This window comes from Bos indicus x Bos taurus, chromosome 18, assembly GCF_003369695.1.
Source record: "Bos indicus x Bos taurus breed Angus x Brahman F1 hybrid chromosome 18, Bos_hybrid_MaternalHap_v2.0, whole genome shotgun sequence".
Lineage (NCBI taxonomy): Eukaryota > Metazoa > Chordata > Mammalia > Artiodactyla > Bovidae > Bos > Bos indicus x Bos taurus.
The window spans coordinates 70,001-87,567 of record NC_040093.1 but is presented as its reverse complement, the minus strand read 5'-3'; the positions used below and the strand labels follow the sequence as shown (position 1 = coordinate 87,567).

At 60.1% G+C, this 17,567-nt stretch overlaps 2 protein-coding genes across 3 annotated transcripts; both read right to left on the bottom strand.

The window, feature by feature from the left end:
- Positions 1 to 1,681: 1,681 nt before the first annotated feature.
- SLC27A5 (solute carrier family 27 member 5) lies at positions 1,682 to 11,034 on the bottom strand. Its single transcript, XM_027514556.1, has 10 exons — positions 9,787 to 11,034; positions 9,231 to 9,440; positions 8,749 to 8,907; positions 4,885 to 5,009; positions 3,644 to 3,838; positions 3,473 to 3,563; positions 2,707 to 2,905; positions 2,355 to 2,452; positions 2,113 to 2,243; positions 1,682 to 2,032 (listed from the first exon to the last, which is right to left on the bottom strand). The coding sequence occupies exons 1-10, from the start codon at positions 10,472 to 10,474 to the stop codon at positions 1,856 to 1,858; spliced, it is 2,073 nt and encodes a 690-aa protein (XP_027370357.1). The 5' UTR covers positions 10,475 to 11,034; the 3' UTR covers positions 1,682 to 1,855.
- Positions 11,035 to 11,682: 648 nt separating this feature from the next.
- ZBTB45 (zinc finger and BTB domain containing 45) lies at positions 11,683 to 16,594 on the bottom strand. Of its 2 annotated transcripts, none has more exons than XM_027514572.1 (3): positions 16,498 to 16,594; positions 13,079 to 14,357; positions 11,683 to 12,482 (listed from the first exon to the last, which is right to left on the bottom strand). In XM_027514572.1, the coding sequence occupies exons 2-3, from the start codon at positions 14,355 to 14,357 to the stop codon at positions 12,226 to 12,228; spliced, it is 1,536 nt and encodes a 511-aa protein (XP_027370373.1). In that variant the 5' UTR covers positions 16,498 to 16,594; the 3' UTR covers positions 11,683 to 12,225. The 2 variants fall into 2 exon arrangements, with proteins under 2 accessions (XP_027370373.1, XP_027370372.1); XM_027514571.1 differs by lacking the exon at positions 16,498 to 16,594 and adding an exon at positions 16,170 to 16,406.
- Positions 16,595 to 17,567: the final 973 nt, after the last annotated feature.

Below are 17,567 nucleotides of genomic sequence, written 5' to 3'. Positions count from 1 at the left end.
TGCATTGATCGCTGAGGAAGGCTTTCTTCTCTCTTCTTGCTATTCTTTGGAACTCTGCATTCAGATGCTTATATCTTTCTTTTCCTCCTTTGCTTTTCGCTTCTCTTCTTTTCACAGCTATTTGTAAGGCCTCCCCAGACAGCCATTTTGCTTTTTTGCATTTCTTTTCCATGGGGTTGGTCTTGATCCCTATCTCCTGTACAATGTCACGAACCTCCATCCATAGTTCATTAGGCACTCTATCTATCAGATCTAGTCCCTTAAATCTATTTCTCACTTCCACTGTATAATCATAAGGGATTTGATTTAGGTCATACCTGAGTGGTTTTCCCCTCTTTCTTCAATTTCAGTCTGAATTTGGCAATAAGGAGTTCATGGTCTGAGCCACAGTCACCTCCCAGTCTTGTTTTTGCTGACTGTATAGAGCTTCTCCATCTTTGGCTGCAAAGAATATAATCAACCTGATTTCGGTGTTGACCATCTGGTGATGTCCTTGTGTTGCATCTTCTCTTGTGTTGTTGGAAGAGCTTGTTTGCTATGACCGGTGCATTTGCCCGCGCTATGTGCGCGGTTGCAGCCGCCCCTGGTAACGGTGATAATTGACCTTATGCTAACTCCACATGTAACCTTGAGATGACTTTTTTTCTGTTTTGCTCTGGGACTTTGTTACGGTGTGTGAGTTTCTCTCTAGTTGTGGCACCTGGACTCAGTAGTCATGGCATGTGTGTTGCTCCCAAGGCACATGGTGTGGGATCTTAGATCGCCAACTAGGGATCAAACCCCTGCATTGGCAGGTGGATTCCTTACCACTGAGCCACCAGGGAAGCCCTCCATCTTTTTTTTTTTTAACATCCACAAACATCTGTTGAGGTGGACACGATCCTCAGGCCCATTTTACAATGAAGGAAACCAGTACTCGAGAGGCAAGTGGTTCTAGGCATTGCCCAGGCCACCCAGCCTGGAAGTGGACAGCTGTCAATCCATGCTGCAGGCTCGGGGACCCATAAACCCAGGTTCCTGTCCAGCACGCACCCCCTCCCGCCACGTGGCTCTCTGGGCTCCCAGCATATGCTCTTCTGTTGACGGAATGGGTGCTAACCTCTTCTGTCAAGAGGAAATACAGTGACAGCCTCATCGGCCAGGGCCCCTTGAACTGGGCCTCACGGGGTGGGGGGTGGGGTGGGGGTGTGTGTGTGGCCACAGCTTAACCCCACTTGCAGCACGGCACGTGCTCGAGAAGTGGACGTATCAGCTGGCAGGGGCTGTTTGGCACAGGAGCCCAGGGACGCCTGGAGAGCAGAGTCCAGCACAAGACATGGCAGGAGCAGCTGACCACAGCAGGGCCGTTACTAGCACAGCTGCTCTTGCTGACATCAGCCGGCCTGCGGCTCCTGCAATGCCCCCGAGGGCACTTCTAGCCCCAAGACACCATGGCCTCCATTCTCCAGAAGCCTCGCCTCTGGCCCTTGTCAGACCTCCCCTCACGGCGCTTCTCCCCACACTCTCCAGACCACATCCTCGTCTGCAGCCCGGCCCAGCCCCGACAGAGGCCACAGGCAGACTCGGAGTGTTGTCTCCTCCTGGAGTGGCGCTGGCTCCAGCATTCCCCTGGCCTTGTCCAGACAGGGCTGCCCCTCAGGGGGACCTCACACCTCTGGCTCGTTCCCCATCGACACAGACATCCGTGTACACATCCGGGTTTATTCTCGCTCTGGTGCGGGCCAGGGTCACCCCAGCCTGTGAAGCTGGGGATAAGGCCAGGCTCGTCGGGTTTGGGGAGTGGGTGAGGGGACAAGGGGAGGGGGGAACAGCGTTGGGTGGAGCGCCTTCGGATGTCCTGTGAGCTGATGGGAGGTCAGAGTCTCCAGGCTCCCTCACACACTGCCCGGTATATATCTGGAGTCAGGGGCCGGAAGGCTTGGGCCTGGTTGTCCAGCACGAACAGGGGATCAGCAACGACGCTCACGTTGAAGCCCTCGCGCACCAACCGGGACTTCACCAGTTTGAACGTGCCTGTGATCTCCAAGGCGTCCTGCGTGGGGAGAGACTGTAATCTCGACTGCAACCGCCCTGCCTGGCCTCCCACCCACCCCTCCAGCCACCCGAGCTCACCTGGATACGAATGAAATGGGGAGCGGCGTAGCCCGGGAGAGAAGTGCGCACGTGCTGGTACAGCCTCTGCCCGTCGAAGGCCTGGCCGGGCACCAGCTGCACGGCGGCCATGCCCACCTTGCCCTCACACCCTGGGGAGCACGTGCAACCTCAGCACCACAGCTGCCCTCTCCCGGGTCCTGGCGGCTCCCCACCTGGAACAAGCCCCCACCCCTCGCACAGGGCTGTGCACTCCTCCGCACCGGGCACAGGCACGCCGTACACGTTCACCTCCTGCAGGAAGTCCACGACTGACAACACTCCCTCCACCTCCCGCGTGGACACATTCTCACCCTTCCACCTGCGGGGGTGGAGCATGTGCCTGGGATCAGGGCGCGGGAAAGGAGGTTCCACCCCTGACCAAGCGCCGCCTCCTGGCCCCTAGGCCCCTGGCCTGTCCCGTCCTGAATATGTACGAGGGGCCCACCCCTGGAAAGGATAGACCCCGCCTCCTGACCATCGAGCCCCGCCCCCTGGTAGGAGAGGCCCCGCCCACTTCCCAAGCCCCGCCCCTCCCCGAATCCACACGTCCGGCCCTGAGGAGCCCCGCGGTACCGGAAGGTGTCCCCAAGGCGGTCGCGGAAGTAGAGGAAGCCTTCGTGGTCCATGGCCAGCACGTCCCCGGTGTTGTAGTAAAGGTCGTTTGGGCGCCGCACGTTCTTCACCAGCTTCTTCTCTGACAGCTCCCGGGGCCCGCGGTAGCCCAGGAAAGGTTGGTGACGCAACACCTGGGTCAGCAGGAGTCCCGCCTCCCCTGGGGTAGGAGCGGGAGTCGGGCATTAGCCATGGCCGAGCGCGTCAGGAGCCCCCCAGGCCACGGCCCGGACTCTGCCAGAGAAGAGAAAGACCCAGAAACGGATCCAGAGACAGGAAATGAGGGTGGTATCAGAGAGTCCCCTCAGAAGAGGAAAAGGCCAACAAGGATGGACAAGGGAGAGACACAAATGGTGATGGGAAGAGAGATTCCGCTGTGAGCTTGCCAGCCCCCAGGAGAGCAGACCCTCGGAAAAGGTTCAGGGCGGGAGCTGGATCCCTGGGAGGATGGGACTTCCACAGAAAGCGCAAGCGAACACCTCAGATGGACACCCAGAGACGCAGCAGAGCCAGAGGTTGAAGCAGAGAAGCTGGGCAGAACCGACCAGCTGAGAGGGAGGCCCCAGACTGTGGGCAGACAGGCCAGGGATGCAGGGCCTGGCTGAGTACTGCAGGCGCCACCACTGGGCGTCAGCCACCTCGAGGCTTCGGGTGGCTTGTTCCAGCCACAGAGAAGCCCACAGCTTTCACCCCTTCGCACACCTGGGGAGGTTCCCCAGCCCCGTACCTGGCCTCGCAGGGATGCAGAGGCCCTGACTGTCCCTCAGAGGCTCCTCTGTCTCCAGGCTGTACTGCACCAGCTCGAAGGGGGACAGCATCTGGGTAGATGGTGGGAGGCATCAGCAGAAGTCCGATGGGCTCAGCCCCAGTCAGGGCTCCGTCATGCCCAGCAACTCACTCGGAGGAAGCAGCTGGTCTTGCCCTGGGCCCCACAGCGCCCCGGATAGTTGATGAAGCCGACGTTGCCCTCGGTGGAGCCGTACATCTCCCAAATCCGAATGGGGCCGAAGCGCCGCTGGAAGGTCTCCCACACTTCTGCCCGGAGTCCACTGCCAATCGCCAGGCGGACTTTATGTGTCCGGTCCTCTGGCCGCTGCAGGGACACCCCGAGAAGGGTGAGGAGGGGCTGCCCTTTGGTGTGCCCCAGTAGCCCTTACCCAGGAGAGCTATCCTGGGAGGTGACGGGGGCCTGTATCTAGGGGATCTGAGTTCTTAACTTTAGAGTAGTTACCTGGAGTCTATACCTGGAGAGAGTTACTTGCAGGGCTTACCTGTGGAGGATACCTGGGAACCTTACCTGGAGGAATATGTAGGGGTGGCCAGAGGGCTTCTATAGGGTCTGACCTAAGGGAGACCTCTGGGGTGTTATACAGGGGTGGTTATCTGAAGCTTTTACCTGGGGGTGTTTACTGGAGGCCTTAGCAGGAGGAGTTACTTGGGGGGCTTTTACCTGAAGGTAACCTGGGGGACTGACTTGAAGGTTAATTTTGAGGAGTTATCCCGGGGCCTTACTTGGGTTAGTTACCAGGAACCTTTTCCTGAGTGGTTACCTGGAGATTTTATTTGGAGGGACGTTAGGGCCCCCCTGGTGGATCAGATGGTTAAGAGTCGGCCTGCATGCAGGAGACCACGGTTTGATCCCTGGGTTGGGAAGACCCCCCCTGGAGAAGGAAATGGCCACCCACTCCACTATTCTTGCCTGGAAATTCCATGGACAGAGGAGCCTGGTGGGCTACAGTCCACGGGGTCGCAAAGAGTTGGGCACACCTGAGGGACTAACACACACTCCTTGAGAGAATCACCTGGGGTCCACGTGTCACTAATCCATAGGATGAGACCTGCTCAGGTCTAGTGACTTTATCCCGAGCCACAGCCTGCTCTCAGTACTTGACATGTTTGATTCTTGCTGCACCCCTGTGAGGTATTATTCTGTTTCCCCAAAGAGGACACTGAGGCTGAGAGAGGTGAAGTCACCCCCCCACCGCCCCCCACCACAAGATAGCACAGCTGATCCTCAAAGCAGCTGTGATGGGAAACCTTGCGTGGGACCCCCTGTCCTGAGGGCCACTGTGTGAGTCCTGGCCCGAATCTCCCTGAGACCTTCACTGGGATGACTCGGGGGCTCTCTGAGCATCTCACCTGGGGTGTGTTGCACAGGTACCGCAGGATCTCGCCCACGTACTGGATCACAGTCACACCATGCTGCCGACAGTCATCCCAGAAGCCGGAGGCAGAGAACTTGGGGGCCAGGACACAGGTCACCCCTGGAAGGGAGGAGAGGAAGGGGTTTCAGGTCAGGCCTCTGAGCTGCCATAAGAAGCTGCTCTGACCAGCTGGCTGTGGCCCATGAAGCCCAAAATGGCATCACACTCATCTCTGTGTCACTGGCCCAGCCAGGACTGTCCCCAAGAGAAGAGCACAGCCCAACCTGAGTCCAAATCCTGTTCAGAATGTGTGGAAAGCTCAGTGCCTGGTACAAAGCCCTGCTGAATGAGGGCTGTGAGCAAGAGTCATTCATGATTGTGATAAATGTCTTAGGAATGCCTATCTAGCTGGGCAAATGGATAGTGGGTAGAAGGATGGATGGGTGATGGGGGCTGGGTTGCTGGATGGATATATGGATGTTGTGAAAGATGGACATGTGGATCAGTACATCTTAGGGGCCACTACAGTCACTCCATGGAGAAGGGCATGGCGCCCCACTCCAGTATTCTTGCCTGGAGAATCCCATGGACAGAGGAGCCTGGTGGGCTACAGTCCATGGGGTCACAAAGAGTTGGACACAACTGAAGCAACTTAGCATGCACAGTCACTCCAGGAAAGTGCTCTCTCTTTTTCTGATCCCCTCCTCTGCAGCTGGCCCTGTGGATGGCACTCTCCCTACCTCAGCTCTAATCCTCAGAAAACCCCACAAGCTAATATCATCAGCCCTGCACCCAGAGGGATGACTGCTCCTGTGCTTGGGAAGGGAGCAGGTGTGTGTCTTCTTCGAAGCTGTATCTTGGCAGAGGTGAAGTATAATGTCCTCTCTGTGAAAATGGATGCTGGGTCCTTGAAAGCAACAGCTCTGTTGGCAACCCCAAGTGAAATGCCTGGATTCTGGAAAGGGCTTCAAGAGCTGCTAAGACCAGGGGGGAGGTTGATAAGGATTTTTCCAATGAAAATGTCCCAATTCTTCTTTGCCTAAAATGGGATCCCAGTTTTAAGAAGTCTCTGGTGTGACAAATTAGGAAGCAATATGCACTGCACCAAAGTTCTTCCCAAGAATAATTAAACTGAATTTAAATAAACTGGAAAATTCTGAAAGAGATGGGAATACCAGATCACCTGACCTGCCTCTTGAGAAATCTGTATGCAGGTCAGGAAGCAACAGTTTGAACTGGACATGGAACAGCAGACTGGTTCCAAATAGGAAAAGGAGTACATCAAGGCTGTATATTGTCACCCTGCTTATTTCACTTATATGCAGAGTACATCATGAAAAACGCTGGGCTGGAAGAAGCACAAGCTGGAATCAAGATTGCCAGGAGAAGTATCAATAACCTCAGATATGCAGATGACACCACCCTTATGGCAGAAAGTGAAGAGGAACTAAAAAGCCTCTTGATGAAGGTGAAAGAGGAGAGTGAAAAAGTTGGCTTAAAACTCAACATTCAGAAAATGAAGATCATGGCATCTGGTCCCATCACTTCATGGGAAATAGATGGGGAAACAGTGTCAGACTTTATTTTTGGGGGCTCCAAAATCACTGCAGATGGTGATTGCAGCCATGAAATTAAAAGACGCTTACTCCTTGGAAGGAAAGTTATGACCAACCTAGATAGCACATTGAAAAGCAGAGACATTACTTTGCCAACAAAGGTCCGTCTAGTCAAGGCTATGGTTTTTCCTGTGGTCATGTATGGATGTGAGAGTTGGACTGTGAAGATGGCTGAGTGCCAAAGAATAGATGCTTTTGAACTGTGGTGTTGGAGAAGACTCTTGAGAGTCCCTTGGACTGCAAGGAGATCCAGCCAGTCCATTCTGAAGTCCATTCAGCCCTGGGATTTCTTTGGAAGGAATGATGTTAAAGCTGAAACTCCAGTACTTTGGCCACCTCATGGGAAGAATTGACTCATTGGAAAAGACTCTGATGCTGGGAGGGATTGGGGGCAGGAGGAGAAGGGGACGACAGAGGATGAGATGGCTAGATGGCATCACTGACTCGATGGACGTGAGTCTGAGTGAACTCTGGGAATGGTGATGGACAGGGAGGCCTGGCGTGCTGCGATTCATGGGGTTACAAAGAGTCGGACACGACTGAGCGACTGAACTGAACTGAAAAACATCGTGGGGATTCTTCTCGGGTGGTCCAGTGGTTAAGAATCCACTTTGCAATGCATCAGACACAAGTTTGATCCGTGGTTGGGGATCCCACCTGCCACAGAGCAACTAAGGCCTCGGGCCACAATAGAGTCCAGGCACCACATTGAAGGCCCTGCAGGACACAACTCAGACCCACTGCAGCCAGATAAATAAATAAAGATTGTTTTAAAATAAATGAAAACACTATGACAACCTGGAATGGGATGCGGTGGGAGGTGGGAGGGAGGTTCAGGAGGGAGGGGACACATGTATACCCGTGGCTGATTCATGTTGATGTATGGCAGAGACAAACACAATATGGTAAAGCAATTATCCTTCAGTTAAAAATTTTAAAAAAGCGAGTCTCTTGTAAAGAGCAAAAAAAAAAAAAAAAAAAAGTAAAAATAAAACAGGGACTTCCCTGGTGGTCTAGTGGCTGAGACTGTATGCTCCCGATGCAGGCACCCCGGTTTGATCCTTGGTCAGGGAACTGGGTCCTGCATGCCACAACAAAGACCTGGTGCGGCCAAAGAAATAAAAACTGTTTTAAAAATAAATGAAAACATCTCTAGAAAGACTATCTAGTTTTAACAGGAATGTGGGAGGGAGAGGAACAGAGACCAAGCAAGCAAGTACAAAGAACACTTGAACTGCAAAAAGATAATTGGGCTAATTTTTAAAAAATGTATGTAATCATTTATTTGGCTGCCCTGGGTCTTAGTTGCCGCATGTGGGCTCTAGCTTCCTGACCAGAGATCGAACCTGTGGCCCCTGCAGTGGGAGCACACAGGCTTAGACACTGGACTACTAGGGAACTCCTGGGAAGTTTTTAACATGAGGTGAGCATCAGATATTATTCAAGAGTTACTGTTAATTTTTCAGGTAGGTGTGCTAATCACAGTGGTCACAGGTGTTTTAAGTTCTTACATATTAGAGATACATACTGCAGTATTTACAAAGAGAAAGATAGTATCTAGAATCTGCTCCAAAATAATCCAGAAAGAAGAGAGTTCCTATTAAATAAAATTGGCAACGTTAACAATTGTTGAGGCTGGGTGAGGATTTCAGAGACTTCATCAAACTATCTGCTCTGCTTTCCTGTATGTTTGAAATGGCCCATGATTTTAAGATTTTTGAAGAAATAATGAGAGTAAAAAGTGAGAGTAAAGGGGAGGTGATAATCAAAACACAGAAGAGCAAAATGCTGCTAACGGCTGCAGCTGGGTGGTGAGTACCTGAGGATTCATGTAGAAAACTTTAGAAATTTTGATATTTCAATATATTCCATGGTAAAATTTCAGAAACGACAACAATGGCAACAAAACCGACCAGGCGCTCTGTTCACTGAATTCGTGGCCAGGTGTCTAGGGAGACAACCGGAAGGAAAGGTTGCTGCCGGTTCCTTCACTGGCTCCACCTGGGACCCTGACTGCCAGGAATACCCAACACCCACAGCAGTGCCGCTCTCTTCCTGCCCGCGGCACAGCCACGAAGGACTCCCCGGGTGTCCGTCCCTCTATCCAGGTGGCCCTGGGCTTCTCTGTCCCTTGTCAAAGATGGGAACCTGGGGTTCTGGGTAACCTATTGGGCTTGCCACCCTGACATCCAGGCTGGGAGTCCTGTGGATTGAATGGGGACCTCAAAGAAAGAAAGGCTTACCAAGGTCCAGGCAACTGAGGACTCCAAGGACAAGCCCCATGGTGTGGTACAAAGGCAAGGCCGTGTAGACCACGTCGTCGGCTGTGACACCGCACAGAGTCAGCATCCCTGCAACCTGCAGCACCCGCTCGTAGGTGAGGATGGCGGGCTTGGGGAGCCCTGGGGAGAAGAGGCGAGAGGAGGGTAGGGCAGGCCCGCAAGCTCAGGGGTTTGAGGCTCTGGAAAGATGGCCAGCGTGGGTGGGTTTTCATCGGGGTTCAGCGGATGAATTCCAAAGGTCAGGGTTTCAGCGGCTGTTTACCGGCCAGAGGCAAGGTTCTGGCACTGACCATTCAGATAAGACTGGCTGTCAACGTTGGGGCCAGGGGTCACAATCCAGGGGCAAGGAGGGTTTCAGAGGCCAAGTTGAGGGCACAAATCAGGCTTGAGATCAGGTCAGCAGGAGAGTTCAGAGGTCGGGCCTGGACATCGGGCACGCTCACCGGTGGTCCCCGAGGTGTAGATGAACAGGGCTGGGCTTCGCAGCTTGATGTCCGCCCGCAGGTCGGCGGGCACCGGGTCTGAGGGGGCGGCGGCCAGGGCGGCGCCCAGGGCCCCCACCCCGGGCGTGGGGGAGCTGCGGCCCAGGTAGAGACAGTGCACCTTCTCCGCCTGCAGCTTGGGCAGGACCTCCTCCAGGTTTGCCCGGAGCTCTGCGGGAGGGGTCAGAGGAAGCTTCAGGGGGGCGGGGTGCCTTGCGGTGGGAGGGGCGAGACGTGCCGAGGCCCGCCCCCCGCAGCCGCGAAGCGCACCTGCCTTACCTGTAATGAGTATTGGGGTGCGAAACGCCCGCAAAGAGCCACGGTGAAAAAAAAAATCAACAGAACTCTGGGACCTTCAGCATTTCTGTCCAGCAACTGGGTTTGGGTCCTAAGAGCCAGCGGGCTGTGGGCTGTTTTAAGAGCCAGCCCCGACTGGGACCCCCTGGACAGCAGTACTCCGCCGCCCTCTCCCGCCTGCTGCCCAGCCCCTCCGGCCCCCTTGTCCAGGGGTTCTCACCTGGGTCCACCACCAGCACGCGGGCCCCGGAGCTCAGCACCGCGTGCACCAGGGGTGGCCCGCGGCCGTGAGGGTTGATCCAGACCACCGGGCAGCCCAGCTTGGCCAGCCCCAGCCACAGGCTCAGGGCGGGGAGCATCTGCGAGGGCAGCACCAGCAGGGCGGTGGGCTCCCGGGCGCGCAGGCCCGCGACGCCGGCCAGCTCAGCCTTCAGGGCCCAGGCTGCCTGGCAGGCCCTGGTGTCCAGCTCCTGGAAGGTGACCGCGCGGCCCCCCGGACCGGTGCACACCAGGATCGTGCGGCCTGGCTGCGCCCGTGCACGCCGCTCAAAGGAGTCCACGAAGGTGTCCGGCGGCTGGCGCCGCAAGCGTGCCCAGGTGCGGAGGCCCAGGCGGAGCATCAGGAAGGTGTAGGCCAGGTCGGCCGGCAGCCAGAGGAGCCCGGGCGGCGGCCGTGCGGGTAGCAGGGTCAGTAGCAGGGCCGCAGCAGCCAGGCTCAGCCAGTGCGGTGTCCAGGGGCCCAGCCAGGGCCCTGCCAGCACCGCCAGGCCCAGCAGCAGGCCGCAGGCCGGGTCGCCCAGGAGCCAGCGCAGGGCTGGGGCCGCTGCCGCCGCCCATGGCGACTGCCCCAGGCCCCACAGCAGCAGCAGCAGCAACAACGAGAAGGCCAGTCGCCTCCAGAGCCCCATGGCACCTGCTCCTAACTCCGGGAAATGTCCAGGAGTGCCCACCTCCGCCGGCGACCCGCCCCTGTGCAGTGACTCATGGACTGTTGACCAAGGTGTGGGCCCCAGGACTCTGCCCTCCCGCCTTCCTAACCCCAGGTGTTTGTTTGGCCCTGCCTGCTCTTCTGTGTGTCGCTGGCCTCTCTGCCCCCGTTCCTGCCACTGGGTGCCAGTCTCTTGGGAAACAGTCCTCTGAACTTCCAGCCAGGCAGGATAGCAAGGCAGCTCCGACGCTAGCAGGCCTCCCGGGAGGCTCCCTGTGCACCGACCTAACCTGACTCCGCGGGAGCTGGGTGGGGGCCAGGGACACAGCAGATGGGCAGTAAGCTCTGAACGTCGCAGAGCTTGAGTTCAAACCTGATCCTGACCCCCCTACCCAGGCCCCGCTCTGACTCTGCTGTACCCCTGGCATCTGTGGGGACCAGGCTCAGGGTTCAGGAGGCTGAACTTTGTCTGGAATATGGGTATGGCAGGAAAGCCTCAGCAGGGGAGCGTGGAAACGAGCCCGGGGCCTAGGATCTCAACGTGGGCCCGCAGGGCCCCCCCCCCCCCCCCCGCCCCCCCGCCCCACACCCCTGCCCCCGGCTCGGGATACTTTGCAGGCGGTGCGCGGGCCTTGCGCCAGCGATGTGAAGGAGGCCTGCGAGGAGGAGCCTCTAGCTGACCCTGGCTGGTATCTTCAGCAACCCCGGTAGGCAGCCTGAGAGGCCGGCTGCTGGTGTCTGTGCCGCCCCTAGGCCAGCGGGGCACTCGCGACTCTGAAGGCCAGGACAGTAATTCTGGGACTCAGGCCCCAAAGATCCCCTGCCCCTCAAAGTGAGTGGTTAAACCATCAAGGCCATCAGGAGGGGAAGCCTGAAGGCCAGAGAATCTGCCTGGATGATCTCGGGGGAGGGGCCTCGAAATCTTCATCTTGGGCGGGGGTTGGAAGGAGGAGGGGTGGGGTGGGTTGCGGCTTCCAGACCCTTGTCAGAGAGGGCTGTCCGCACCCCACTCCCCAACAGGAGCGAGGGCTCTAGGGAGCCAGGCGTCTCCTACAAGAGAACAGAGGCACGAGATGGCAAAGCGACCCATCCTGCCGCGCGCCGCCCAAGGGAGCGCTGCCCAGCGGGGTGCTGCCCAGGCGCACTGCACCCCAACACCCACGGCGGTCACAGACGGTGAGGCACACATGGGCTGGGGCTCGTGCTTCTGGGTTTGGACCCCACGGCCCCCAGTCCTTTATTACAGAGCAGGGCTCCCAAGGCCGGGCCTTAGTCCGTGGCGATGCCCTAGGTGCCAGATGAGGGAGGGGTGGCTCGGGTCGGGGCGCTGGGGACCTCGTAGCCTGGCACGGGGTCAGAGGAGCAGCTCCCACCCCACTCCCTGGAGCCGGGGAGGCGTGAACTGGAGTCGGGACCGTGAATCCTGGGCCCGGCTCCATGGCCGAGCCCTAGGTCAGCATGGAGATGATCCAGTTCTCGGAGGCGGTGGAATTCCTGATCACCCCCAGCCGGCCCCCACCTGGAGGGCCGAGTACGCAGGAAGGGAGGAACGAAGCAGGCGGGGCTGGGGAACAGGGTGGGCAGGAGCAGGGCCTGCGCTCGGGGACAGCGCGGGCCGGCGGCGGGAAAGCGGCCAAGAGGCCGCGACAGGTGTGACGTCGGCCGTGGACGCGGCCGCCAGCGGAGCGGAGAGGCCAACCCCACGGGGCGCGGCCAGGGCCCAGGCCCGCATCAGGGCGCAGGGTGCGCGGCCAGGTGGCGCTCCAGCAGCGCGCGGTGCGAGAAGACCTTGCCGCAGGCGGGGCAGGGCGCGCGCTCCGGCCGGTGGGTGCGCATGTGCACGTTCAACGAGCTTTTCTGCGTGAAGCGCTTGGCGCAGACGGCGCACTGGAAGGCGCGCACGCCAGTGTGCGTGACCATGTGCTTGAGCAGGTAGTCACGCAGCGAGAAGGATCTCCAGCACACGGCGCACTGATGGGGCTTCTCCCCTGCGGGCGACAGGGCGGGAAGCGCGCTCAGGTTAGCTGGGAAGGGGCTTTGGGGCGCTGTGCCAGACCACGACTCCCCTCCGCACCCAGACGTGTCATTAACCTGGAATCCCTCCACCTGGCAGGGACGCCCCTTTCCCAGACCCTAATGGTGACACCAGGGTCACTACCTGTCAGTGACTCACGACTCCAACAGGTAGCTCCTAGCAGGGAAGCCCGCAGGTCTAGGACATCGTTGCCCATCGAGGCTGACCACTCAGGTCTACCCCCACCTCCAGGGACGATACCTCCCCCCTCAAACTTCCTGGTGTCGGGCCCAGGGCCGGGCTGCCCCTCCTCCATCCCTGCCGCGCCCAGAGAGCCTTCTGAACTCTGGTCACTGGCCGCCGTTCAGGCCCAGCGGCCTCACACTGGGAAAGACCGAGGTATACGTGCCCCTCCCTGCTGGCCGGCACAGAACCCCCGGGGTTACAGAGCAGGCCGCCCCATCACCCGAATCCGAGAGGGGAACCAGGCTGTGATGACCCTTGGGTCACTGACAGTTCACGAAAGGCCTAACTCCAAATCGAGGGGCCCAGAGACCCACCCCGGCTCACCCGAGTGGATGAACATGTGCTTGGTGTAGTTTTTTCGAGAGCTGAACGTCTTGTGGCAGTGGCTGCACTCGTAGGCGGGCGGCTCGGCACCTGGGGCGCGCGCGGGAGTGATCGAGGGGGCCACGGGGGGCGCAGCCGCTGGGGCCGGGGCCTCCCCTAGTGGCGCGCTGGGAGCTGCGTCCGACTGCAGCGCTGGGTAGAAGGCGGGCGGGGGCGCAGGGGCCGGCCCCGAGGGCGCAGGAGAGGGTTGCGCCGGCGGCCCGGGGGCTCCCAGGTGGAAGGGGAAAAGCGCCACGGGCGGCCCGGGGGTCTTCACGCCAGGTGGGCGGGGCCCCGACAGGACGCAGTCGGGAGGGGCAGGGGTCTCGACCGGACAGCCTTCGGGGGCAGCCTGATCGCCCTCTTGCCAGGCGGAGACGTAGCCGTCGGGGAACACGTCTTCGGTGGCCGAGGTCCCCCGGAGGAAGTCCCTGCCGGGCCCGCTGTAATCCGAGAGGCCGGCGGGCACAGACGGCTCCTCCCGCGTGCCATCCGCCGCGGCGGGCAGGAAGCCCGCGGCGCAGTCGGGGAAGGCAGGGGGCGCCTGGATCTCCCCGGGGCCGCTGCCCTCGCCGTCCTCGCCGTCGGTCTCGTCGTCGGCCTCGTCGTCGTCATCGTCCGCGCCGTCGTCCGCGGTCAGCGCGGGGTCGGAGGCCGCGCTCTCCGCCTTGGCGGGCGCGGGGGGCGCGGGCAGCTGCAGGCGCGCCGGTTGGCGCTGCTTGCGCGGGTGCGCGGCGCCGGGGGGGCCCGGGGGCCGAGCCGCCAGCAGGTGCCGCAGGCGGTGGCGCAGTTGCGCGGGCGCCAGCGGCGGCGGCACGGGCGCGGGCGGGGGCGCGGGAGCGCCCGGCGCGGGGGCGCGGGCTCGGGCGATGATCTGTGTGCACTCGTCTATGACCGTCTGGATGCGCAGCACCGACGCGGCGGTGAGCACCTGCAGCGCCTCGCCCTGCGCCACCACCAGCGAGCCGCTGTAGAGGAACTCGACGAGCTGGCGCACCGTCTGCGCGGGCACCACCGGTGGCACGCGGATCTCCGAGTGGCCGAGCAGCAGCTTGTCCTGGAAGAAGGGCGAGCCGGCGGCCAGCACGCAGCGGTGGGCACGCAGCGAGGCCTCTCGGATGCGGACCGTCACGTCACAGAAGTGCCCGCCCAGCCGCTGCCCGTTGAGGGTCTCGAGCAGGGACCTCGAGAAGTTCTGCAGGTGGATGTGGTGCACCGCCTCCGCCGCCGCCGCCGCCATCTGCGCGGGACGGGCGGTGTGAGCCGGGGGACCTCCCCTCAATCTGCACTGGACGGGGCTGTGGTGGGGGTGGGGGGGCGGTCAGCCATCCCTTCAGCGGGCCGGGGGGCCGCACACGCCCAGGCTTCAGGAGCCCCAGCCCTCTCCAGTGCCCCTGGCCCCTCCAAGTCCTGGTTCCCAACCCAGCAGGACTCCACTCCCCGCCTCCAGGACTTCTGTGGCCGCCTCCCACCCCCAGCACCTCCAGCTTTGCGGCCCTCCCGGTCGTGCTTACTGCCAGAGTGGGGAGACCCAGGGCCCGCCTCACCTATTTTGTCCTACCGACCCCCTCTTCCACTAACTCCCATCCATGCCTCCCCTACCTTCTCCTCCAATAGGGTGGAGAAGAGGGCAGGAGCCCCTATATAGAACACCCCCTTCCCCACCCTGCCAGCTAAGACTCCCACCACTAGGGACTTCTTTTTCATCTCCTCTTGGCAGGGCCTTCAACCTTGGAGCATCCAAGACCCTTGCAGACCCAGACCCAGACCCAGAGGTCTGCTGCCTCAGAACCTGGTTATATCGAGTGTATGCGCAGGTCTTCGATGGGGTGGGGCTGGCATGAATGGCCTCTGGGTCAAAGGGTGCTCATAGTCACAAAGTGTTGAGAGGAGGTTGGGCAGTAGCCTGGCAGGTGTCCTGAGTGCGCACTAAGTGGATTCAGTCGTGTCTGACTCTTTGCGACACTATGGACTGCTGCCCACCAGGCTCCTCTATCCATGGGAAGATTCTCCAGGCAAGAATACTGGAGTGGGTTGCCATGTCCTCCTCCAGGGGATCTTCCCAGCCCAGGGATGAAACCCGGGTCTCTTATATTTCCTGTATTGGCAGGCAGGTTCTTTACCACTAGCGCCACCTGGGAAGCCTGGCAGGTGCCGCTGGAAGGGAGGGAAATACATGGTCTAGTGGGAGACATGTCTTGCAGTCTGTGTTTCCTGGAATCTTGATGCGACCTATGGGGCACCTATGGGACCCAGGGTGTGGGTGTGGCATCGAGATGGGCCTGTGGACTGCCCAGGGCTGTGTGATTGGTTGGGTGCAGGTGGAGTAGCAGAGACATCAGGTTCAGCATGGCTGAGCAATATGGACACTTCTTGTCCAACTATAGCCTGGAAATCCCAGCACTGCCCACCCTCAGGCACCGAAAAGGGGAAGGGATTCCCAGGGATCTCTGGGAATCTGAGAAGCTCAGCTACTTCACCGTCAAACAGGAAGCATGCTTGCTGGGCCTCAATTTCCCCTTTATCAAACGTATGAGATACCCTGAGACGGTCCCACTCTGCACCAGTCTGGTTTAGGTGAGGCCTCGAAATCCTCGGAGCCTGCTGGGGTCTCAGACTCATCCCCTCTGGCTCCTTACGTCCAAATCGACTTTCCTTTGCTGGGGGCCGTTCATGCTCCGTATCTGACCCCTCGGACCACTTTGCACACCTCTACCAGGTTCCCCCACCTTCCGGTCTATTCCCCACCCGACAGCCAGAGGGAGCCTGTTGAGATCTATTAAGAACAGATCGGGACTCTCAGCTCTGGGGTCTTCGTGGCAATTCCTTACGCAGGCCAAGTCTACATGTGCCGTTACCTCTGCCGCAAGCCCCCTGCACTGGCTTTATTCGCCCGCGCCTAAAGGACTTCCAGCCTGTGCCCGGGCGACGCGGGCAAAAGCCCGCGCCCCAGTCCGTGGGGACTGGCCCTTCCTTTTCCGCCCCGCGCCCCGGCAGGCTCCTGTCTCTGCAGGTGCAGCGGAGCCTCGGGCGGCTCGGAACAAAGGCCCACCTTGAGCCGCGGCTCCCAGGCATCCTCGCCGCCGCCCCTTGACCCACGCCGTGCCCTCTGGTCCGAGCACCCTCTTGAGTCCCCTGCGCCATGCCTCGCGCCCCCCCGACCCCAGCAACCCGTTCTCCGATCGGCTCCGGCTGCGCCCGCTCCGGCCCTGGCCGACCTGGGTTCCCGCCTCCGCGCCCCGGCCCGCGACATGCCCCCGTCCTGCAGCGCCCCCTCACGTCTGCGACGAGCGCGCCAAGTCTAGCGCGGGCGCCCCTCCCCTGTCACGCCCCGGCCTCCCCGCCGGCCCTGCGGCAGGGGGATGCTCGCCTGACCCCACCTCCGGCTCCTCCTCAGGCACCAGGCCGGGCGGTGGCCGCCTCCAGCTCACCACCTCCGAGGCCGCACTTCCGGGCAGCGACGCCGGCGGAACTGAAGTCCGCAGATGCCGCGACGCGGCGAACCACTCGGTCAGAGCACGTTTCCGGCGTTTCCATGGAGACTAGTCGCCGCCGCCAGGTCGCACTTCCGGCCAAAGTCGCAGGGGGCCGGGGTAACCACGCAGTTTCGCCCTAGCGACGGGGCGGGGGCGGGGCCTGCGCTGTCAATCTGTAGGCCACGCTCCTCGCATGTGCTGTCCGGCGGGAGAAGGTGAGGCCGGGTGAGGCCGGGTGAGGGCGGGAGGGCGGTGGACTCCCAAGCCCGGGGCGGGTCCCGGCAGGTCAAAATCCCTCTTGTAGATGAGGACACCCCAGGCCTCCACCTATGTGGGCCTGGGGGCTGCGAGTGGAATGTGGGAACAGACGGGCACCACCTTGCCTTGGCCCAGGGAGAAGGTGAGGCACCCGGACTCGATGCCCCTACAGGAGGCGCACCTGCCCCAGGGAGGGGTGTGAGGAGGGACTGTTCAGAGTGCTTTCAGCAGGCCACACTCCGCGCCAACGCTCAGAAAATAAAGGCGGTAGAGGCGATGAGACGGGTCTTGCGTCTAGCTGGGAGGTGGTGAGCAGTCAGAATCCAAAGAGGCACTTTAGAGCCCAAAATCTGTTGGAAGAACTGTCCGGGCAGAGAAACAGCCTGGACCCCCGAGGACCTTGAGTTGGGCCTGGCTGTCCAGGGCCCCGGGGGAGCCAGGCCCACTGGATGTGGACTGGCTGGGCCTTAGGCTCTACTCATGGAGGCTGAAGGAAGAGGGAGGTGATGCGCAGTGGACCCCATGCTTTGTGCAGCAGGTTCGGAGTCCAGAGTGGAAGGGGCCGACTTCTCAGCTCCAGTTTGAGGATAAGATCAGAGACCCTGCCTCCTGCCTTAGGCAGCTACTGAGCGGCTGTGTTCAAAGCAGGGAAGGGAGCATTCCGTGGCCCAGGCCCCAAGGAAGCTAATTAAAATCCCAGTCTCTAGGCCTCATTG